The sequence below is a fragment of the Brachycentrus maculatus genome, unplaced genomic scaffold, assembly GCF_059751285.1.
Source record: "Brachycentrus maculatus isolate JH-2025_06_01 unplaced genomic scaffold, ASM5975128v1 h1tg000196l, whole genome shotgun sequence".
Classification (NCBI taxonomy): Eukaryota; Metazoa; Arthropoda; class Insecta; order Trichoptera; family Brachycentridae; genus Brachycentrus; species Brachycentrus maculatus.
The window spans coordinates 1,009,797-1,034,821 of NW_028280947.1; the positions used below are offsets into that span (position 1 = coordinate 1,009,797).

General features: G+C 34.0%; 1 protein-coding gene across 15 annotated transcripts in view; it reads right to left on the minus strand.

Annotated features, from left to right (window-relative positions):
- The window catches only part of pum (pumilio), a 366,079-nt gene extending 345,439 nt beyond the window's left edge, over positions 1–20,640 (minus strand). For 5 of the 15 annotated variants that reach the window (XM_088263063.1, XM_088263061.1, XM_088263057.1 and 2 more), the window contains exons 1-2: positions 19,679–20,037; positions 15,204–15,617 (exon numbers count right to left, since the gene is read on the minus strand). In XM_088263063.1, coding sequence (XP_088119189.1) covers positions 15,204–15,617; positions 19,679–19,891 — 627 coding nt within the window. In that variant the 5' untranslated portion in view covers positions 19,892–20,037. Of the gene's footprint in view, positions 1–12,447; positions 12,756–15,203; positions 15,618–19,678; positions 20,048–20,423 lie in introns of those variants that run through there. The other 10 variants (XM_088263066.1, XM_088263065.1, XM_088263060.1 and 7 more) reach the window with 9 other exon arrangements.
- Between the last annotated feature and the right edge of the window lie 4,385 nt (positions 20,641–25,025).

Consider the following 25,025-nt stretch of genomic DNA (forward strand, 5'->3'; position numbering starts at 1 on the left):
TGTTATTTATTCCGTCGAGGATTTGAAAGACGAGCGCGTTAAAACATTCATCTGGATTTAGTGCGGCTATCGGCGAGTATACACCGAATTATTCATATCGAGAATAAAATTAACCTTGAAACAACTTCATTATTTTCTTGTTTAACGATTTTACGATGGTAAAAATACTATTGATGGCATACATGCGAATTTTAATAATTATTGCCACTGCAATTAAAAAATATATATGTATAACTCTCATGCTATCTATAATTGAAGCTTTACCACTGTAAATTGTAGGATTTTGCAAGATAAAACGTAAAATAATATCCGCTCTCGATATAATGTGGAAATGGTATAAATTAAGAAAATATCTTATTTGAAATAAAATGAGAATTTTATTTCTCTCCTCACGGTAGGAGACTAATGGATCTGTCCTACAAAAAAAGGCGTAACGAAAAACAGTGAGTCAACCGTGTACCATCACTTGTCAATTTATTGTTCAAAAGCTTCTTCTAACCCTTATCCGCACCAAATGGTGCATTGGAACTGCATCAAATTGACGCAGATTTATCTTGATAGTTATTTACATGAAGCAAATGAGATCAGTCCTGCGCTTTAGGGACTAGTGCAGGGTAATAATTAATAAACATTTAAGTGAAAAACACATTTATTTTGTGCCTCCTCCGCTGGGAATCGAACCCGGGACCTCCGGCACAGTAGTTAAACACGCTAACCACGGAGGAGGACAGTTTTAAAAAAATCAAAGTAAATATGGATGTATAACCATGTGCAAAATATTAGTGTCTAGACTAGGTCTTACGCCCTGTAAATATCCAGACTTCCAAACTTCTTACTCAGATTTTTTGTAAACATATACAGGTGAAAAAAAACATGTATACACAAGTGAACACATGCGCGCTCAGAAAACACAAATAAAACAGTCATTCACTGAAATTTAACGTCAGTAGCGAGAGCCAGCCGGGAGGAGCGACGATGTTTCGGTTGCCGATTGGCTGGCAGGCCCCTTCGGCAGTCTGCGATCATCGGTCCGATAAATATGATGACTAAACCGCTTCCACGACTGACTGGCTGCAATCAATATTCGGAGACGTCGGCGGCTCACTCAGCTCCCGGCTGCGCCCCGATACCTGACGCTGTTTACCGAAACGGGTACATGCCAATACGCCCCGACGGGCCTCGGGCTTTCAATAATAAAAAAAATAGTAGTAAAACAAGTATTCTTAAATTGTATTCTGTTTTTTTTTTTATTTTTGGAAACATTGTTATTTTTTTTGTTGTTGTTGTGTTCTTATTGTTTTTATTTTATTAAAATTAAAAGAGGTAATGAGGGGATCCCGAGGGGTGGGGACGAAGTGTCGGCCTCTGTCCGTACATCCTCCTCCCCCCTCATTAATTGAATAGAGCAATATTTATTTCTTCAGAAATATTTTGAAGATTTTCCTCTATGTGCAGCTGACAGAGAGTCCCTCAGGACTCTATAACTGCTGCGGGTGGATGGTGGGCTCAGATTCCAAAAAAAGTAGTAAAACAAGTTGCAAGATGCTTTTAGAAGCTTTAGAGCATACGTTCTCAAACGGTGCGATACTGCAGCCAATGGGCGCTAGTGAGGTTATCTAGGTAAACTAGAAGCCCTGAAAGATAGAAGAGAGGGCTAGGAAGTAGACTTTATATATAATTTTCCTCTTACCATCTATGAGGCTACTTTCAATCAACTATAATAATAATAGACGTGGATAATTTATACAGTGCCATTTTCGTAAAATACAACCTCAAGGGCGCTTCACTGTGATTGAATCGGGAAAAAGGAGATAGTGGAAATAATTCACCAAACAAATGCGTTTTTTTAATATTTTTCTGACATGTTAGCATAGATGAACAAGAATATAGATGTCTGGGCATTTACAGGGTTTACGACCTGTCATAGGCCAGTTCATAATCTGGGTCATAACCAGCACATGAAATGATTCAACAAAGAAATGCGTTTTTAGTTTGTTTTCTGAAGATCATCTCACTCTCACTGTTTCTAACTATAATACTAGTGGAAGAGGACTGCAATTGAGATTTTGGAAGTAAATACAAAAAAAATGATTTAAGATTGTTTACCTGTGCCTACAGAAATCAGGATTGATTGAATAATATCCTTGTAAGATCATATAAAAATAAGGGTAAAAAATAATTGATAATAATGAAAGAAAAATATCATCAATTATAATGATTGTAGCCGTAGACAACTTTTCTAACTGTGGTATTGTAAGTGTTATATTATCCTATACTCATAAATAATAAAATTAAAATAAAACATAAATACATGTTTGGTGATATCAAATCAGAATTATTATTCTTGGCGAAGTTAAAACTTTATAATCATACTTTAACTTCCAAAAATGTACTTAACTCCCATATTAATAAAAATCTGCCTTTATAAGCCCTGCGGCGTAAACTTCAGGTGTATTTCATCGGTTAGCATCGCCGTACTAACGATACGCTGATCAATTCAATATTGTTATTATTACAGCCGCTTTGCGGTTAAACGTGCACTGAACGAACCATGCTTAGGGCCCGCCATAAAACACCCAAGTAATGAGATTACCATACCAGGAAGTTCGCCAACACACAGGCCCATAATACAGGCGATTTCATTGAATCCATCAACCGACAACAATACCTAATATTAATTTAAGCTTTATATTCAGTTTTTTTTACTTAGGTGCGGTGGGTAAATGTATCGTTAATATTAATGGTTTAAAGATATGTATTTTTTTTGTTTGCATGTCATAAACAGTGACGATGGGGAGTATGAAACAATATATAGTTTCGCGTAAAATCGCCCAATAAAAAATAAATTTTTGGTAAATAAGATAACAAATAAAAGTAAATACGAATTATTTTATAATATTAAAGTACTTATAGTAATTGAATAAATGCGTGACACAATTAAGACAGGATCTCAAAAACATAAATAAAGATTTCAGCTATATTAATAACCTTACATAGATTTCAACGTATTCGCTTATAAAACTATCCTCGTCATATGGAATATATAGAAGATTTAAAAAAATGTAATACGAATATATACAATTACGGGTAGAATTGTACGTATTACAGAAAGTATACGGTGATCACTTAAACTAAACAATGAAAGTCTTTTCTTCTTGGTTTTAAAACCCAGAACATTCCGTTCCGAAAAACCTAGAGATATCTACAAAATTCTTTTTATTCATCAAAATGAGAATATAATAATCATTCAGAAATTCAGAATACAATTCCTTGTTTCAGAATAATTTCGCTTAATAACACCAAGCAGAAACAAAGCCTGCATAATAAAGAAATAAAGAAAACATTAATACAATACATAGAGATAATACTGCTTCATTTGCGAATAAAATGAAAAAGCAAAAACGATATCTTTTCTATGGGTCATGTCGTGATGACCGACAGAATGACAAAATAGAAGAACTTTGGGAGGAATGTCCTCGAATACTGTGCAGCCGTCAAATGCGTCCGTCCATATTCATAATTAGTAAATGTGAAACAAATTACATGTTACGAGTTTACTCAAAACAAGGGGGGGACACGATGCGGTGAAGCGTGACGTCACGCCATTCAACCGGAGACACCGAATAAATTATACTACATTATACTCGCTGCATTATACTGACGACAAGAATGATGATACTATATTTGTGAAGCGGGCTCATCTCGAAAACTGCATTATACGTGATGCAGAATGCAACGCGTATAATATTGTGTAAATATTAGGATATTATGACAATACATTATAACGATGAAAATTTCGTATTAAAATATACATTCATTAATTGATTCGGCAGTCACTTTGTGGTAAAATCTATCCATTTTTAATTAATGTTTTACTTAGTAAATACCACTATTTCTTAAAATCTACTGTGACACGTGTTTCGATGCATTCCGCATCATTTCACATACGGTGTTTGAAAATGATGTGTCACGGTAGATTTTAAGAAATAGTGGTATTTACCAAGTAAAACATTAATTAAAATATACCGTTGTAATAATTTATGCTATAATTATAGCGATTATACTGTGAGTTTACATTTAAAAGCTTTCAATATCCTTGTCATTGCCAATCAAAATAAATACAAGTCTTCGTACTGATAGTCCTCGCAGCAATTAGCAAATTCTGAGAAGTTCCTGTTTGGCCCACACTAGATTATCCCTCCTGTTCCCAACACAGATTCAAATAAAAACATATTTAATTAGCTAGAAGAAACAAAAATCCACTAAAAATTCCTCTATAAACCTTGTACATAATAAGCAAGGTAAACAGTAAATGCAATTCCCATCTAAAAAAAAATAATAATAAAAAACTGATAGTCCATAGTCATTAGTTACATACTTTTTTATGTGTGATATTATTGTAGTAAATCGCCAAAAGCTTCCGAATCCAAAAAGCAATGGCGGTTTATACCGCGGTCGCTACCGGAGGGTAGGAACACCTCCCGACACGTATTATTTTATTTTGTACGGGATACGCGGGTCCTATTCACGCACAAATCAATATCCGGCGGGGCCGAAGTGAAAGGAGCCATTCAACCCTTTAATTGAGAGAAGTCTGGGAGATATTTTTTAATAAAAAATAATTCAATTTTTCTGTATTTTTGGGCAGTAAATCAGTAAATAAGTTCTGCTGACATCCCAGAGGTGGCAGCATAAGTATATAATTTGATTGATGCTTTTAAAATTGTTTGTCAGAGCAATGTGGCTCCATACGTGTATGTGGGAAAGTAAGTATTCTCCCAGTATCACTTTAAGGGATTTAGGATTTGAGAACATTGAGAGGTGAATCGTCTCATTACAGAATCCTTGATGATATTATAATGACTGTTCGCAAGATTGAGGATTTTATTAAACTAACCCTGATAACCGGTTAGGATCTTACATACATTTAAAAGGGTCTCTGATAAATAAGAAGCTAACTCAAATCAACTATAAATACTGCCGCAAACTCGCACACGAAGCGACGTATGAATTTTATCATTATGTGTTCAAAAAATTTGAGTAAATGTGAAATTGTTACACGTGTATAAAGGGATCACTTAAACCAGCTATGACAGGTCGTAAGCCCTGTAAATATCCAAATTACATATTCTTCATGTCTTGAGATGTCAAAATGTAACCCTGATAAATATACGACGTCAGCACAAGTTTCTAAATGTATATATGTATGTATATGTATTATTAAATTAATCGATACGACACATATTTTAATATATTGATTCGGCAGTCACTATGCGGTAAAAATCTATCCATTTTCAATTTAAGTTTCATTTAGCAAAGAAGTAATACTTACTTAGAAACAGTAGCATTTACTAAGTAAAAATTCAATTAAGATCGACACTTATTTACTGCACATTATTACTACAGAGATATGCCGCTTATAAATTCAGCACATGAGCCTGGGATGAATAAATGAAATGTTAAACGCGAAGATGGACAGAGAGCATTCCCATGTTTGTCTTCTAGTTTGACCCTTTCCACTCAGACCATTTTTTCTCATAACTGATCAGCTACTCTGATCAAAAAAATACGACGTTTTTCTACCATTAAAATAAATATTTTGAATAGATTTATATTATCCACTGACACTTCGTGATGGAATTGCATTTTTAATTTATTATTAGATTAAAACCAATATTTTTAGCTTTTCCACTTTTTTATTTGACCAGCGACCGGGTTTCGTCGTTACCGACATCATCAGACTGGTCTGATGATGTCGGTAACGACGAAACCCGGTCGCTGGTCAAATAAAAAAGTGGAAAAGCTAAAAATATTGGTTTTAATCTAATAATAAATTATAAATATTTTGGTTCTCTAATTTTGGGACACTTTGTCGGGCAATTCGTACGACCATGTTAATTAAGATTAACTGTATTTATCTAAAATATTTTTGGGTAGAATATACTTGAGTAATAGAGAAATTAGTGATTTAAGTAATACCTACGCCGGGCCAGACATTGTGGCCCACGGAGCTGCCTACTAGAATCATACGGGCCAGAATGTCTGGCCTACAGAGTGGTAAGAGTTAAAAAAATATATATTCATGAAGAAAAGGTTGTTTAATAGGAAAAGGTCTCATTCATATTCATGCAAATGGATCTGTGTATAAATTGCTCCGCTGCGTCGGCGGGTAACATGGTGGATGGAAAAAATCACTAAAATTAGATTCACCCTTGTCGCTGACTGATACTGGCTATTGATTATACGGAACTGATATCTGGTAACGATGCACATGCTAAACATTGAAAATACTCATTCAAAAAAACAAATGGATATTTTTATAAATGCATTCGCACCGTAATGATTTTTTTTAATCATTTAAACCAGAAAAGAAATAAGTACATTAGCAGGCTTATTGCTAATAAGCGATATCTTCCAAACAACCAAAAACAGATTAGTGATATGGGTCAAAACGTTTGATACCTTATCGACGGCCCCTACGTAAAGTACTCAGCAAATCTGTTACAGGAGAGAGCTTAGAAGATTTTTTCAACGTTTTTTTATTTATTAATCAATGGTTTTATCTGAAATTCTAAACTAGTATTATACATTCAAAAACACGATAAAATAATATATTAAATCGTTTTAAAACTTAATGCTTTGTCAAAATTAAGTAGTTAGCTTTTTAGTTCAGTTCATTTCGAAAATTCGATGTAGATAGCGTCTTATACACCTGAAAACTAGACGTAATTTATTTTGTATATTTTTTGTTTGTTTATATTTGTAGATAACTTTCAGTTGATAACATACACCAAATATCTCAAAATTTACAAAAATGTAGTTAGAGCACTTTACGTAGGGCACGTCGATATATAGCTGTTTGCAATCAGGGAGTAGATACTATTTGAACATTTAAAAAAAACAATTAAAAATATATTTATTTTTTGTATAATCTGACCTCTTCCAGTGAATCGGTTAGAAAAGTACAGATAAGTACAGTGATTCAAACCATGTTCTAAGTTCTACATATGTTTGTTTTCTTCTAACCCTTATCCCCACACAATGGTGCATAAGGCACTGCATCGCATTGACGCTATGTTATCTTGATCGTTACTCATATGAAGGCAAGGTGATCACTGCGCCTCAGGGACCAGTCCAGGGTAATATTGAATCAATATTGGAGGGTAAAATCACTAATATTTATTTTCAGCCTCCCATCGCCTGGGAATCGAACCCGGAACCTCCAGCACGGTAGCCAAACACGCTAATCATTACCAATTTAATACTTAAAAATCAACGAAAAGAAATATGCTTTCCTAAATTATGAAAATTTACATTGATTCTGCTGGTATACATTTTTATCGCTTTTTGCGAAAAACAATTATTGCTCCCTTGAGGGATGACAATGGCGCTGTATAAATTGCCCAATTTTTACTATTATTAAAAACTTAGATCTAAAATGACGATATAGTGGCATATAAACGAGACACATCATTTCAAAATGATAGAGGACAGTACGGCTGTCCAAACTCAAAACACAGTAAGGGACATTTTTTTGTAGTAGGTTTATTTTGCATTTTTGGACTAAGTAGATTCTACTTAGTCCAAAAATGCAACAAAAACGTACTACAAAAAAAAATGTCCCTTACTGTGTTTTAAGTTTGGACAGCCGAGTAGACAAAGATGTTTCACTACTTGAAATATTTGTACATGTGTGTGAGTGTACAAGAAATTAATTTGATACAAGTCAAAACATCTGTTCAACTAAGGAAAGCTCCTATTCCATTTTGGACACCCTATTCCAATATCATCTACTCTCCTCTACCATATGCGCGGCATCCGAGAGTCGTGGAATGTTCTCGACTCGACGACAACAACAAAAAAAATACAAAATCTCATCGCATAGGGATTAAATAACACAAGGCGCAAAACAGAGCTCTACCACAACGATCTCTCAGCGAACAAATAATATTTATTTATCGTGCATTTATATTTGAGTTTTTTTTAACGATATTATTATCATCATACTTACTAACTAACAAGGTGGGCAGAGAGAATAGAACGCCACACCAATCTTTCTTTGCAAACAATCTTCGCCTCTTCCACATTCATACTTCTCATTCATAACCGACGATTATTCTGACTCCTGATCTGACCGCTTTCAAGTATTTAACATACATGATCATTTTTCTCGGTCTTCCTTTGCTCCTTTTACCAACTAAATTCGCTTCATAATTTTTTTAGCGTTATTTCCTCATTTATTCGTTCCACATGTCCAAACCGTCTTAACGCACATTTCTTAATGTTATCGATAATACTTATCTCAGCTTTGCATTCTTTCCTTATTTCACCATTTGAATATTTATCGTACATAGTTTTGCCAGTATTTGAAATACATGATCATGCCAAGTTTTCCTCGGTCTTCCTTTGCTTCAATTACAAACCACATTCGCCTGATATTTTTTTTACTATTCTTTCTTCACTCGATTCACATGCCCAAACCATCTCAACACACCCCTCTTAATTTTTATTTATTTAAAAGTTACATGTTTTTAAAATAAAATTTAATACAATATCTATAAATTTCTATTCAATACAATCTTATTATTTTAGTAGCGCTAAGCCTCTCCAAAAAAGAGACCTTGTGCTTGGAGAAGGACTTTTTTATTATAATTTTATTAATGCTTATCTCAGCCTTGCACTCTCTCCTCATATTACAACCACTGCATTAAGCCAAATACTGGCATACCGCAGGCGCAAAATCGATCTGTAATGTCACTATCATCTCACAAAAATAAAAAGAATATTAAATACCTTCCGTGACATCACTGCCGCATTAGCACATAACATACTTTACCCGATGACATTGAATGGAATACTTTTTGTTGAGATGGAGTAATGACCCAAGCGTCTAAGTAACCAAGTCCATACCTATGGCGGACTACGTAATACTAACATAATAGTCGTCAGGTGATTACCATACTGCGCTACGTTCAAATAGGTTCAGGTAAGAAAACACGTTTTTTAAAAAACTGTTGTGCCATGTTTTGCAACTTATTGAAGGGGGGAAAAAAGTTGTTGCTGTTTAAATATGAACTTTTCCGTTTATGTGAAAGAGAATAGGTAGTATTCTCATATTTATTTATTTTACTATTCTTTTACGAATGATGTATTTACATAATTAGATAGAAAATAATGGATGAAAAATCAATTTATTATAAACCTAATTTCTGTATCGTTACTAAAAAAAACATACAGTTATTATTTTACAAGAATCATAAATATCAATAACTCTAAAAACAAAAGTGATAAGTTCTTTAAAAACTACCATAATTCGAGTCAAGGTAGAAAAAAATACTCCACTACTACTAGTAGTAGTAGAATATTTTATTTTCATTTTTAATATCAATAAATATTGTAAATTTTTTAATATAAAATCCTTAAGTAAAGTATCTATGGCAAAAAAATTATCATGCGTGGAGATATTGCGTCGTGATTTCCCTTCAAATAATGCAGAGAAAAAGTAATTACCTAAAAACAAAAATATTTTTAATACTAATAATAATCAGTTTCATTAAGGGATCATGGAAGTAAGTTTATTTTATTATTATTTTTTTTACATTTTTAACTTAGTAAAATGAAATAATGCTTTTTTTAATAATAAAAATGCAAAATACATATAAACTTTCAAACTAAATTTTGTAGTAATTAAAATTTTAATAATTCATTATCGAAACCGATAGACATAAAAATCTCGGTGAGTGGTTATATACTAATTTTATTAATATTTTTGTAAAAAAAAGTAATCATTATCATTTATTAACAAGTATTTTATGGCCTTTTTTTTATTCCGAACCGATATTTCAAATTTGCGAAATTGTATTCGCAGCTAATGTCAGCGAAAACAGTTGTAAGATCATCAGCCATCTTGCCTACCAACATTAACAGTGCAAGTTCACGATTACATTTTTGTTGCTGGCCGATATTATACGTTTCATTCCACTTCGCACACTTCTACGTTACAATACAAGGTTTTTATTCCAGCTATGATTGTGTATTTCCATTATACTTGAATAGAGAAATAATTCAAGGACTACCATTCTTGATATGACGAAGAAATAAAATACAAAGCCTGATATTGGATATAGCGCAGTATAATCTTGCGACGTATTTCGGCTAACTGTGGGCTAGGATGAATGACCTTACCATACATACTAGAATGTTCTATGGAACATTGCAGAAATGAATCATTTTCGTGAGGATACGTCTCAGCCGAGATTCAACTCGTAGCGAGGGCAACCGAACGCTGCACTGACAGAATACTTTAAAATGTGGAAAAGTAATAAGGAAATTGACTACATTTTATGTGAATAGAGTGCATTTGTGTACAGGAAGCGTTATTACGGATTACCTCAATCCGATACAACCTTTAGAATAAATTAGGAATAACGTTTTTTTTAAATTTAATTTGATTTGTTCCGTTTAACCTTATACACACCCAAAAAATGTAAAAGCAACTCCGTTGGATTTATGCAGTTATATCTTTACTGTAAAAAGTAAAACGGCATCAAGGGTAATATGTAAATTCAATGTTAATAAAAATAATTTTAGATAATTTATATGGCGCCATTTTTTCTAAAATACTAGCTACTACGATGGAGACCTTGGGAGAACAAAAGAGGTGTCTGAAGACCCCAAAAGAGATGGTCCGATGACATACTCGCTGTGGGGGGGTAGAAACTGGCTGCAAGCACCAACCGAGGGGATGAAATGGAAAAAAGGGGAAGAGGCCTATATCCAGCACTGGAGGACTTCTTTTTCTTCTTATAAAGAAGAAGAAAACTAGCTACTACCTTAAAGGGCACTATCATGGTAAAAATAATCATTTTCAGCAGACGATAATGGACCTCTTACACAAAAGTCAAAAACTCTAAAAATTATACTATTAGCCAGGCGGACGGTGGAAAATGATGGAATTTTGACGACGATTTTCAGATAAATGTAAAGATGTTTATTTGAAGAAGAAAAAGCACGAGAAACATATAAAAGCTTATATGTTAAATGATAAATGAAACACTTATTTTTTTACCTTTGAGTATTATATTTTGTTACGGGTAAGAAAATATAATGCGCTAGTGGTAAAAACGTGTTTTTATTCATAATTTATTATTTATAATCGTGTCATAAAGTGAATGCCGAAACAATAAACAACGTAGCATATATGTAAGTGTGATTAAAGGATTGTAACACAGAAAAGGATTTGAAGGTGAATGCAATTTGACAGCCGAGAACACCATGCTAAATGGAATGTTTACATAAATATTATTTTAAGGAATAAATAACTCGGAACTAAATTTCAGAATTGAGCATGAAAATTATTATATTTTATAATTATTTTTTAATTAACAATAGAAATATTTGTGTTTTTATTATTTACACAGATATTTCAATTTCATACTATTTCTGTGAGCCTTCGCGGCTCATTATTAGAAAAAGGTATCAAATTGTGGTAGAGGATTCGAACCGAGAAACTCTGACTTAAGAGTCCGCGACAATAACCACGGGACCGCAACCCGACATTTTAGCTAACTATCGAATCACGATTACTCGTATTAATGATTATAAATCTTCTTCTTTCTTTATTTCTTAATGGCTAATTCAATGAAAGCGAGGAAAGACCCTAGGGTGAAGGACATTATTATTATATGGGCAAGGAAATGAAGGAGGAATAATGTGTAGAAAAGAAGAGCTGCAATGGCAATAGTCGGGTTGCACACATTTCCTCACGCAAACTCATGCATGAGTCCTTTGAGGAATACAACGTAAATAAGGTATACTGACAAAAATAAGCCTTTCATAGCATGCACGAGGTAGTATTTTACGAAAATGGGGTTGTGTAAACACTATTCAAAAATATTATTCTTGTTAAACATTTAGTAAACAATCATAAAAAAACAATATTTGTATTGCCCGTTGTATAATCTGACAATAATAAAGACGTCGATAATATTATGACAGCCGGCAGCAGGTAGTGAGTACGCTGCGATTCCATCAGCTGTAACGAGTTCGCAATGTGTACACACACGACACACCGCCATACGCGTCACATTGCGCAACACACTACGAGAAATAGGTAAACCGAAGCGGGCATGTGAATCCGTAATTAGTAATTAGCCCGTGGGCGGACCGCTCCGTGTTCCCATGGCGACGTTACCATTACCGAGAGAGCGATTACATTACCGAGCCGTGTCTTGTAACAAACTCCAGGCCGGGGTCATGGACAAGCGGCGAGATTCTTACACGGTCAGACGCCGCCGCTAGTCAGACGAACCACACAGGTATATAAACAAAAGAAGCGCGGACCTGTTGCGCTCGAGGCCCCTGCCCGATCGAACAATCCCACTATCCGACCGCACTCGGACGCGACAGAGCGGCAGCGTCACAAATATATTGAAAACAATTATTTACCATGTCCGGGCCCATATCCGTAACTTCAGGAGCGAAGAAAAAGTCGCTCAAAGGTTTCATCCGAGCGGCTGCGATACAACGCCGAACAACAATAATAACAATACAGGGGGGGCACGAAACTTCTTCGAGAACTTTCCAGATATTATTCACATTCACACTCGAGAACTATTTACAGGCAGCACAATGCACGCGAAGGAGCCACAGAATTAGGCCATTTTACGGACAATCCTTTTAGAACGCACAATAACACCGACTGACAGCGGACGCGGGACGAGAAACTGAGCAAAGATGATCGTGCGTTGACTGGCAAACAAAAGACAGGCGTGAAGTTGTGCGCAAGCGCCGGCGGAGGGGGAGTGCTCCTTGCACAAGTTCCTGCCGCGCAATGGCCGGCGTTGTTTGAATCTTGACAACAAAGTCGTCAGTACTCGGAATTCGCTCTATTCGGACGACTGAGCGTGAATTGAGATAAGAACAATCTCAATACGAACCCTGGAGAAATATCCTTTGTTTCTTTATCGGCGTTTTGAGTTTCTCCGGCGGCCATGACTCGTATCTGGGCAGTGTACGAAACGCGAGACGCGTCGGTAAAGCAGAGAACTATAACCGAAGTAGTGTGCTAAACGTCATTTTACTTTCATTTTGCCGGCTTGACCGTGCGCCGGGAAATTCGTTGAAAATGCATAACATTCTCGACAAACGAGTTTTGTTTTCGCTTGCGTAAAATCAAAAGTTTGTCATTAATATCATGCCCTTGATTTACAACTCCGAACTAGATCGAAATGCTCATTTTATTTTTATTAGTTATAAATTACTTTTAAGGGGGGATGATAATAGGAAATTCTTTGTACTTAGGCACTGAAGTAAATAAATATTACGTCAAAAATAAATTATTGTTGTATTTTATAAACTACCTTTTTGATAATGTCTTAAAAATTTTTGGATATTTTTGTTATGTTATATTGATAAAATACATAACTTTTCATTCAGCATCATCTCATTACTGTTCCTATGTTAACATAAAACCTAATTTATTTATTGATTTGGCTTTTAATTTGTAGAACTCCATTTTAATTTATGTATTAATTTTTAAATCAAACAGAAACTTAGTAGACTCAAAAAATCTGTGTTTGATTAAAAAATTAATACATAAATTAAAACTTAATCATTAATGTAGGCCTAGCGATAAATACATTTAAATTACCAATTTAAACTGAAGTACTTGATACGTTTCCACAATGCTTACTTCACCAATAACCGCTTTTACCCATTAATTTTACCTCAGACTGGTAAAGATGTCTATTAGTTGGTGAAAATACTAATTTGGGGTAAAAGGAACACAGTGGCAGCATATCAAGTACCTTAAATTACATTTGAAATTGAAATTATAAAAAAATATTGTACTAGCATTAGTGGCCACCAACATTTTATCAGACACAAATAAATAAGAAATAAAAACTTGAGGTAACATTTTTTTTTTTAAATCATATTTTTTGGCAGTCACTTAAAAATAATATTTAAAGTTAACTTAATAAACACCACCAATTATTATACGGATAAACTCTACATCAGATTTAAATGGGTTAAAGTTACTGCAAAGTGGCTACTAAATCAATTATTGAGAGTAAAATCAATGAAATCAATGAAATCAAGTAAAAAAAAAAGCATTGAAACAGAGAGTCTTAGGGTCTAAATGTAGTTTATTATGGTTATTAGTGTGGAGTTTTGGAGGAAGAATGAAGTGCTAGAATTCAGAGTGGAAGATTAAGGTTAAAATTGCTAGAAGTTGCCACATTTACTATATAAAACATGCTCATATAAACCATTATTTATGTCTCTTATCTGATTCTTGCTATCTTAGAATCTTGAATTGAAATGCAGAGAAGATAGTTCTAATCTTAATTCATCATTATAATACACGAGGACATAACAAAATGCATGTGAAGCGGATAAAGACAACGAGTTTAGAGTAAACTCCTTACAATATATTGCCTATACCCAAATTAACCAGTTGCGTGACATATATAAAATAGAACCGTCAGGGATCCAAAATAAATGAACTAAAAAAATACTTTATGGAAAGATATTTGTGTTTGTGATTAGTTTTATTTTCTTGTTTATTTTCTTTAAATATGCTCCTAATTTTATGTTTTTATTATATACCTATTTGTTTGATATTTTATATTTTGCCCTACGTAGTTTTGTTTACTTTGTTATCTTTTTTTAAAACTTTCTTATTTGTGTTTCAGTCTTGTTTACCTTAATCCCATGTCCCAAAATGAGAAATGGAAATTGCTAATCGATAATATTATATACATGACTTATGCATGTAATGTGTTATAAAAATAAATAAATAAATAAGATAAAGCTCTATCTGAAGTGAGAAAGTTTGAGTTTGGTCCTATAATATTTTTATTTATTTATATAGAATGGGGTTCATATAGAATTTAACGCTTCTGCCAGTGTCAACTTGAATAATATTATTTAATTAAAAATCATGTTAAACTTATTATTAGACTAAAAATTGATTCCGTTAAATTTAAAAAAAGGAAGTAAAAGGTTGTATATTATTGGATTCCTGCTTGCTAGGATGAGTTGGAAATTGTAGGAAGGGGAATAAGCAGGGCCAAAGTCTTGAAAAATGTCAGCATTTGGTCGTTTATTGGGCAAACAAAGTAAAATGTAAAACTCCTGTTGTTGCAAAATTGCTAGGCTGATAAATGAATTTTAAAAATGTAATTAGTTTAGTAACTCACCGGCGAGCGGACTCCGCCCATGTGGTTGAGGCCGAGCTGGTTCTGCCCCTGGCCGACGTACGCGACGGCCGGCTGGCCGAGGTGGTACACGAGGTGCTCGCCCTTGGCCACCCCGTTGACGGGCTGCAGCTGCTGGTGCGGGTCGTACACGCCCTGCTGTAGCACGAGCCCGGCCTGCGCCTGGAAGGGCACGAGCCCCGCGGCGCCCAGCCCGCCGTGCGCCAGCAGCAGCCCGCCGCCGCCCGACGAGCCGCCGCCCTTCACCATGCCGCCCACCTGGCCCATGCCGCCCACCTGGCCCATGCCGCCCATCTGCCCCATCTGGCCCATCTGGCTCATCTGGCCCAGCTGACTGGAGCCCGTGTTCGGCCCGCTCATGGTCGGCGGCGGTGGATACTTCCATTTGTCATGGTTCTGGAACAACAACAACAATTTCAATTCAATTCAATTCAATTTATTCAATTATCAATATCATAGTCATACAGGAGAAAGTGACCAAGTGCATTTGTTTACAAAAACGTGATCATTGACTATTTGATATCTCACTAGCTTAATATTGCTCTGAAAACATCCCAAAGGATTTTAAACTTGTAAAGATAATATATTGACTTGGTAAAAATGACTAACTGCATTGATGTTTATTTTATTGCCAAGTAAAAGTGAGTTAAATGGCCCTCCTGAACATTTTACCTTTTGTTAGGTGGTCACTTTCTCCTGTGCGACTACGATATATACATTACAAACTAACATTTAAGGCGTATACATTTAAAAACAAAAATTAAAAGTAAGCAAGAAGACTCTTGTTAAATGTCTTGTTCCCGCTTCGGAAAACTCCTTCGGACACATGGAACAGATCAATATCCAATGTGATATTGTTCAACATAGTGGTAGCTCTTTCTACAGGCATAACCATCGGCAGGTTGGTCCTGTGTACAGGAATGTGAAACAATCTATTCCGACGCTGTCTTAGATAACTATCGGAAACATACAGACCAATGCTCCGGATAATTTCAGGATTATCGATCATACCGCGCAACAATCGAAAAAAATGCGTAATCAAATACATATTCCTTCTAGTCTCTAAACTGTTGTAGCCAAGCATACCCTGGAGAAACTCAGTCGAGTAGAGCCAAGGATGATAGCCGTAACAATATTCTCACTAATGGATTCTTCATAAATTGCTAAACATAATGTAATAACTTATTTACTAAATAAATTTTGTCTAGTTTGATAGTGTGTCTGCCTCCATAGTGTAAAGGTCAGCACGCTGGGCTACCGTACTGGAGGTCCCGGGTTCGATTCCCAGGGGGTGGATTAAATAAATAAATGTGATTTTTCACTGTAATATTTATTCAGTATTACCCTGGACTGGTGCCTGAAGCGGAGGGCTGATCCCCTGTCAATCATGTGTTAACTAATGATCAAGATAACACTCTGTTTATATGATATCCCCGGGAGAGTATTCACAAAGTATACTAGCACAGCTAAAACTTAAATCCGTGTACTTTTTCAATAAAAATATTAATTGTGGAAAAAAAACATATCCACTAAATGCATGAAAACATTAAATAACTAAGTTGAATGGCTATAGTTTGACTAATATGTGCGCTAATGTACTATTAATGATTGTGATTTAACATCTAATATGGCACAACTAAATGAAAGCTAGTGTTCTATCACTCATTAACTTTAGTTACAATATCTATTAAATATCTTCAAATTAGTTCCATACGATAACAAATTTATAAATAAGATAAGATATTATCAGGACACATTATTGTCAACATAAGTTACTCTGAAGACATGGTACTACTGACAGTATTAACCCATGCCAGTGCTACTTGGAATATGTAAACAAAGTGCTATAGATTTTTAATTTAAGTTTTACTAAGTAAATACGACCATTTCTTAAAATCCATTGCGACATGCGTTTCGATGCATTCGGCATCATTTTCAAACACCGAATGCATTGAATCACGTGTCACAAAAGATGTTAACAAATAGTGGTGTCTACTAAGCAAAAATCAAATTAAAAATTGATAGATTTTACCACAAGTGACTGCCAAATCAATTAATGAAAAATGCTAGACCTAATTATGTAGATAAAATGTGTCAAAACTACCGGTTTATCTAGACAATAGTCTCCTCTTATGTTAAACACCTTGGTCACATTCATTCCGAACATGGCAGGAATGATTGATATAACAAAAGAGAAGAAAGAGCTATTTGCACCAGGGCAAGTATACTAGCAAGAAGATTCAATCAAGAGGATCTTCTTTACAACATACTTGACAACTATGTATGCTTCTTCACTGTGGAAAACCCACGAACAATCTGCATATAATAAAATGAAAACGTACAATCATGTGTACTGATAATTGTTTAGACTACCTTGGTACTTCTGATGCTTTGCAAATATTAACAGCTGGATTTATAAACTATTTTCCCGCCCTACTACTGATAGCTCCTTGCCGCCTCCCTGTTTATTAATTACCTTTTATTTTTCTTATCGATATATCTCTTTATAATTTTATTTCAGCCTTTATCTTTTAAAACTAGATGGTTGCTTCTTTTTATCCTCTTACATTGTCATGTTTACCATTCATTTCACAATAATTTTACTCTATAGTGTAAAGCAAATAATACACATATTATGGTAAACAGAAAAGCGTATTTGTGATAAAAGCAGAGTATGTAATAAACATCGTATTTTATTTTCTAAAATAAGGTTCAAACATTGGCCAGTATCACTTGTTTGTTTAACGTCGGTTGAGATATTTTATACCAATGTTCATTTGTTACTGTCATTGAAGTTAAGGTAGAGTGTTGCCAATTGTGTTTTGTTGGCATGCCATATAAGATAAGTAGCAATAATAAATTTTAAAAAATATTGTTTACCAATGAACGTTAAAAGAAGTACATTGTACAGAGATACACTAATGTTTCGATGATAAAAAACATACAGATGACCAAATAAACACAAACATATAGATTTATATTATCCACTGACACTTCGTGATGGAATTGCATTTTTAATTTATTATTAGATTAAAACCAATATTTTTAGCTTTTCCACTTTTTTATTTGACCAGCGACCGGGTTTCGTCGTTACCGACATCATCAGACTGGTCTGATGATGTCGGTAACGACGAAACCCGGTCGCTGGTCAAATAAAAAAGTGGAAAAGCTAAAAATATTGGTTTTTATCTAATAATAAATTACAAACATATAGTTGTCTGCCTAGGTGGTGTAATAGTTAACGTGTTTAGCTACCGTGCTGGAGGTCCCAAGTTTGATTCCAAGGGGGGGGGGGTGTGAAAATAAATATTTGTGATTTTACACAATAATATTTATTTATATTAACCTGGACTGGTTCCTGAAGCGCAGGACTGTTTACCTTGCCTTTATTTAAGTACCGATCAAGATAACACTGCGTCGATACAATGCAGTGCCTATGCATTGGGTGTGGATAAGGGTTAGAAGAAGAAGAATAAATAAACACATTTCTAATATCTATTTCGTTTAAATAAAAAATACATTACTACCCACCCCTACGTCAGCATTAATCGCTAATTAATTCTAACTCCATAATATGGATTAGTTTTCAATGTGAGTCATATAAGAAATAAATTATAGTACTAATTACTATAGTATTAAGAGTACCATTTAATGACCAAAAAAAAATGATGAAATAAGGAGGCAAGTATTTATAATTTGATCTGTGATTTTATTATCACTAACATGGAATATCAAAACGTTGATTTGACAAATAATTAAATAAAAGCTACACCCTCCACGCACTGTACACAGCATCTGAGGCAATCAAAACAATTGATGGATTACTTTACAAGATTTAAAGCAAACTAACATGTATACAGATAGATGTTTTGTCTTCATGGGGTAAACACATAGCTTCAAGAATTTTTTTTTCTGGTTTAACATTTAATCTAACTAATCGGCTGATTGGTCAGTGAAGCTGAGTAGTTGGTGCATTTATTTAATACATACTTTTAGTCAGCAATTTAATGCCACATACTTATGGAGAAATCTACTTGGTAAAATAAAGAATTAATAAAAATGCTTTGGTGGGTTGGATGATATTGCTTCTCGGTGATAAGTCTGCCAATGTACATATGTTCTGTACACTAAGTTTAATAGAAAAATATATGTATCCATGTTTTATTTAAATTATTATTAATGTATTCACATTTTATATTCAATTAACAAATTGGGAATTGAAGATACTTTTACAAAAATGCGAATAAGGAAGGAAAAGCACACATACCAATAAATTGGTATCACTAAACATATTCCATTACAAATTTACAAATCAATTGCATAGAAAAAGTTCTAGCTTGAGTGTTTATCAGCTAGATAGTTAAAAATGCAAGTTATTCTAAAGAATCGATATAAAATGATTCATCCTTTGCGAATAGCCTATCAGGTGAGTTGAATAATGGAAGGTAAACACTTACATCGATGGCAGAGTCATCTCCAATGGCCCATCTCTGCGGCTTGGAGAACTGCGGGAACTCGGGGTCTTGGGGAGTTCTCTGGAACACATAGCCGACTGTGGCGTCGTCTTGCGAGCGCCCCGGGGCAGAGCCTCGGGCCCCTTGCGCGTTGGGGTCGCCCCCGCTGTCACCGCTCCCGAGCCACTTCATCAGGCTGTTGTCAGATTGTATCATTCAATTTCCGAGCTATTTTATCACAACAGCTATTTCACTTTTGTATTTATCTGTCGTTAATTTATGGCAGCTTTAAATAGATCCGTTAAAATGTGTAAAAACGCGGTGCTAACGAACGATACTTTTTGTTTACAGCGCTAACCTATAGCTACCGCCCTGTAATTCGTCAAACACGGTATTCAAACAGTAAACCCTTGTAACGGGAGGAATATTCAGAGACAACGAGCTAAACGAAGCTGGTGTATCTTTAAATAAGAACGGCTAAATTTTAAATTACAAAGAAACGATGACATTTATATCTACTAAAAAAAACGGATGAAACAAATGGCAGCCGTCTTTTTGACAGCGGCAACAACACAAAGAAAAATTCGCGAATTCGACTGTAACTACGCAAAAAATAGATGCAATTATCCCAATAACTCAAATAAGAAAGATACAAAAGCTTGTTTAGCTAGATATGTGGATCATATTCGTGATATTTGAAGCTTAAACGGCGGCGTCGGTACATTGGAAATATTCAGTGAAAACATACAAACACTTTGAAAATTACACAATTTACACTCACAGAATTGATAAAACACAAAAATATTAACACTATCTATACACGGAACTATTTACAATATTTTAAATTAACACGATAGCTTGTTTACGCCATTTAAATCCGTCGATGTTTTCCGATTCAAAACAGACAGCCAAAAGTCTTCAGTGTCTGTCCGCCATAACGGCTCGATTGCGCGCGCACATCTGTCATGGACGACTGTGACATTTGTTATAATGGTCGTTTTACACGGATAAGTTTTTAATACCAAATGTATCCTTATTTTGACCCAAGCGGTTGATTAACTTCTTATTTTGATGAAAAATTATTGAATTTCTTATTTAAAATATTTAAAACTACATTTACTATAAAAATAAGGCTGAAAATATTGTTTCATTGATATAAATCTTTATCCGTTGCAATACTTTACAATAGACAATATAATTTTTCACAAATTGTCTATAAATATTTTTTGCCAACAAATTTGAATATTAAATTAATTTCAATTGTATTTTGTGTGGTTTTTTACTCGTATGATTAGAAAATTCATTAATAATAATTGTTATTATAAGTAAAGCCGATTTTACGCTTTTTTACGCAATTTTACGCTTAAATTATATATATTACACTCAGCAAATAAATCCATAAAAAATGTGTATGTATATCATTGTTAATTTTTAATGTAAAAATAAAATATCTTGTATCTATATACAAATAAAATATTAATAAATAAAACAATTAGCCAAAATTTGTCATTTTCAAACCTATTCTTTTTTTACTGGGTGCAGAACAGTTTTTTTTATTAATCCCACATATTCTTCAATTTTTTTGTATTAATTTAATTAGGCCCTGAGAATCAGCTGAAGTATTTAGTACTTGCCACCATAAAGCATGTGTCGCCTGGAGCTGTTTTATTGTGTTCAGTGATTCTTTACTGGAGCCAGTCAAAAGTCCACTTGGTTTTATCCACTTAACACTCAAATTTTGTCGAGAAAATTAATCAGTGTAGGAAATCAAGTTGAAATAAGACTGGCCAAACATTGCTCGGGTTAGTCAATAAAAACAAATACATAAATATATTTGCCTTAATAAATAAAAAATCTTAAATGTATAAAAAACATTAAGGAGCACAAACAAAGATAAATTAACAAATTATTTCAAATAATAAAAGGAGCACTGTAAGGGAAATATACGTTTTGCCTTTTTTTTCAATACACCTTGATTTTACAATGATGAGTTATACTGAAATTATTGATCTTGAATATCAAATTCTTCGGGTAAGTTAGTACAAACATTAAGTTACACAATAAATATTATATACTTGGGAAACACAATGATCCAAAAGACATATCTCCTGAATGAAGAGTTTGTGTGACTGGTTATGTATGAAAGAATTGTACAAAGCAATACCGGATGATATAAAATAAGGATGAACACTTCAAAGGTAAATTGCAAGTCACAAAAAAAATATTGGTCAACATGGTTTTGATGAACTTATACAGATGTGTAAGCAAATGCAATATTGTGTATAAACACCAGATTAAAGTGTGACAGTGAACAGTAAATATTTATTTCATATAATTTATTATATTATCCTATGTTCGTATGCATGGAACTAAATATATTAGAGGAAAAAAAAGAAGCTAATCATCCCCCATTGCAGTAAGTGATTAAGGTAGTTTTCCTTTAACCGGTGCTCTGCCTTGAGCGCGTTTACGCACTCTCCAATACCATGCTCACCAGGCCAGCCATACAATATTAGCATGTGAACGCGCTCATTTTCTGCTTGTTTCTCGACTGGTTAAGCATTAATTTTATTTATTTAAAATGTGGAACACAAATGTGCATATTTGACCCCACGTAGTGTACATGTTTGGTAAGGTATGTACAAAATAAAGTAAGGTTTAACTCTTCTCAAAATGTTACAGCCTACCAGGAACAGCTGTACTAATATCTCTTGGTTAAAGGGTTACTATACCTTATTAAAATCCTCTCTTGAGCAATATTTCTGAGTATCTCTTAAAATCCCACAAATTTCTACTATATTTGCAATACTCTAAAAAATCAGAAGAAGGTTTTGCTACTCACCAATCTCCTGAGTCTTGTAGGATGCTATATTTATTTAATAAAGTGTTGTAACACATGATTTTAAAGTGAATAAAGGTTATTAATATCAGTCTTTCAAATCAAATTCTAGACTTTGTACGATAAATATGCTATCCTAAAAAGCAGAATAACTGAGTTTTTTTTTTTACCAAAATAAGTACAAAAGTTTTTTCTGTGTCTTGCTGAATATGAAGTAAAAACAGTATATTAAGTGAGTTTACCTAACTACATATCTACAATGAAAAAAATATACATGTACTCATATCCCTGGATATAAATAATGAGTTTAATGTGTTGTCACAGTCCATCTTACTAGGAACAATATGTCTCATCCATCTTCATCTTCTCATTTCCATTTTTCACAAAAGTGTTTTTGTCAAAACATATTTAATCCCAGAATTATGGAAAGTTCTTTATTCATCTTCTCTTTTGCGTTAATAAAGAAGAAAAGCATGTGTTTAATATATTTTGTGGTCGTCACCAATGATACCTTAGACATTTTATTATGAATGAAACCTCCTGACAGAACCTTTGAAAAATCAAGTATGTCATTTGACATAGATTTACTATACTGACATAACATTTAAGGAATACATAACAGTACATTTATATTTTGCCGTCTGACAATGAATTTTTATTTGAGCATCTTTAAAAACTTTTTGATTTATACTGTACAATTTCAATACAGACAGATACAGATTGAAGAAAAAAAACTAACATCGGCTATAATATATTTTTGATTATTTTTAAATGTGTTATAGTTAGGCTTGCCGTAATTATAAAGCTCTAAACCGGGACATGTAGGGAAAAAAAAACAATACAGTGGAAACTCTTATAACGAGCATAATTTGTTCCAGCATCTTACTCGTCAAGCAAAACATTTTTTCCTATAGAAATCAATGTAAAATACGATAATGCATTCCATGCCGAAAGAATATTAAGTTTTAATACATTTTTTAAAAAGGTTTATTAATATAAAATTACTTATAAATCGCTAAGGAGTATAACAACTTCAAATACAATATTTTTTCTAAAATTAAAAATAAATTGTGACAAATCATCCATTATTTTTAACAAGAAAACATTTGTTTTTGCCGATGCTTCAAAATTTGGCATATATGTGTCATAGCATAATCATTGAATAAATTTGTAGCGCAAATAGCCACCCCCTTATTAGGGTGATGCTTCTGAATGTATGAGGCAACAGTTTCGCGTGCTTTCAGAATTTCTCTTATTGTGCTAGAAGATTGTTGTTCTGCTACTTCCACCTCCTCCATTTACAAGCTCCTTTCCATAATTTCTTGCTGTGAATCACAATGCAACTCCATAAACTCTTCATTGGTCAGCTTGACTGCTCTTTCACAAGCTCTTCAATAACATTGTTGCTATCCACCTCGAGTTCCGACTCACAAGTGAATTTCGTGAAAAAGAGACTAGTCCTTTCTCTGTAACTCGTTATACGAAATATCACTCGGTAAGAGACCAACTATTTCAGATTTTTTTGCTGGTTATGAGAGTTTCAGTTGTATATATAATGCCAAAAGTTGTTTATTATTTAAGAAATTAATTAGTTACTGTGCCGTTTCTAAAGTGTACTTTTTTTAAGGTGTACTTTTCGATAGAGTAAATTATTTTTTATATTGTCTTTTTTCTTCGTCATAAAAGTCACTGCATGCAATGCCAAAATTTAATTTACAGTAAAGTACAGTAGATTCCAGCATGCGGCCACGGTCATCCGACCAAATGTGATTCATTACTGAGAGAACCCGCTCCAAAGGTGCTGAAGTCCCGGGTAGGCACAAAATATATTGTATTTACTGGATTAGGTGCATCAATTTGTTACTTGTCAAATTTTTCGAATAGTTGGACCCATTTATCCACGCATTTAGTTTGGGTCGTCGTTTAACTCCATTCTTCAGTTTTTAGTGCAAAAAAAGTTTTTGTGAGCGACAGCTCGTCAAAAAGACTATCATTATTCATTTGCTGTCGTTCATCTGATTGGTGTATTTCGTTGATAGCTTCTGCAGATCTCTCTATTTTTTCCCATTTTAGTACATGATGTTGTCCAATCCATGTAAAAATTTCAAAACTACCGAAACTGTTTTCCCATAATTCTGTGTAAGAAATGCACCGTCTGAATAGATAAATAGACAGTGCTCGCGCAAACCGGGACAAAATCTAAACCGGCCGGGACACCAAGACCCGTGTCTGAAACCAGGACAATCCTCGTCAAACCGGGACGTATGGTAAGCCTTGTTATAGTGATATATCCCTATGCGATCCCTCTGACGATAGTGCGGCAAAACCATGTACAATGGATTTTTGGATTATGAAATAAGGAATGAATGCAAAGCTGAGATAAGCATTATTGATAAAATTAAGAAAGGTGTGTTGAGACCGTTTGGACATATGGATCGAATGAGTAAGTGAATGAGTGAAAGAACGGTAAAACCAATTTATGAAGCGAATGTTGTTGGATAAAGGAGATGA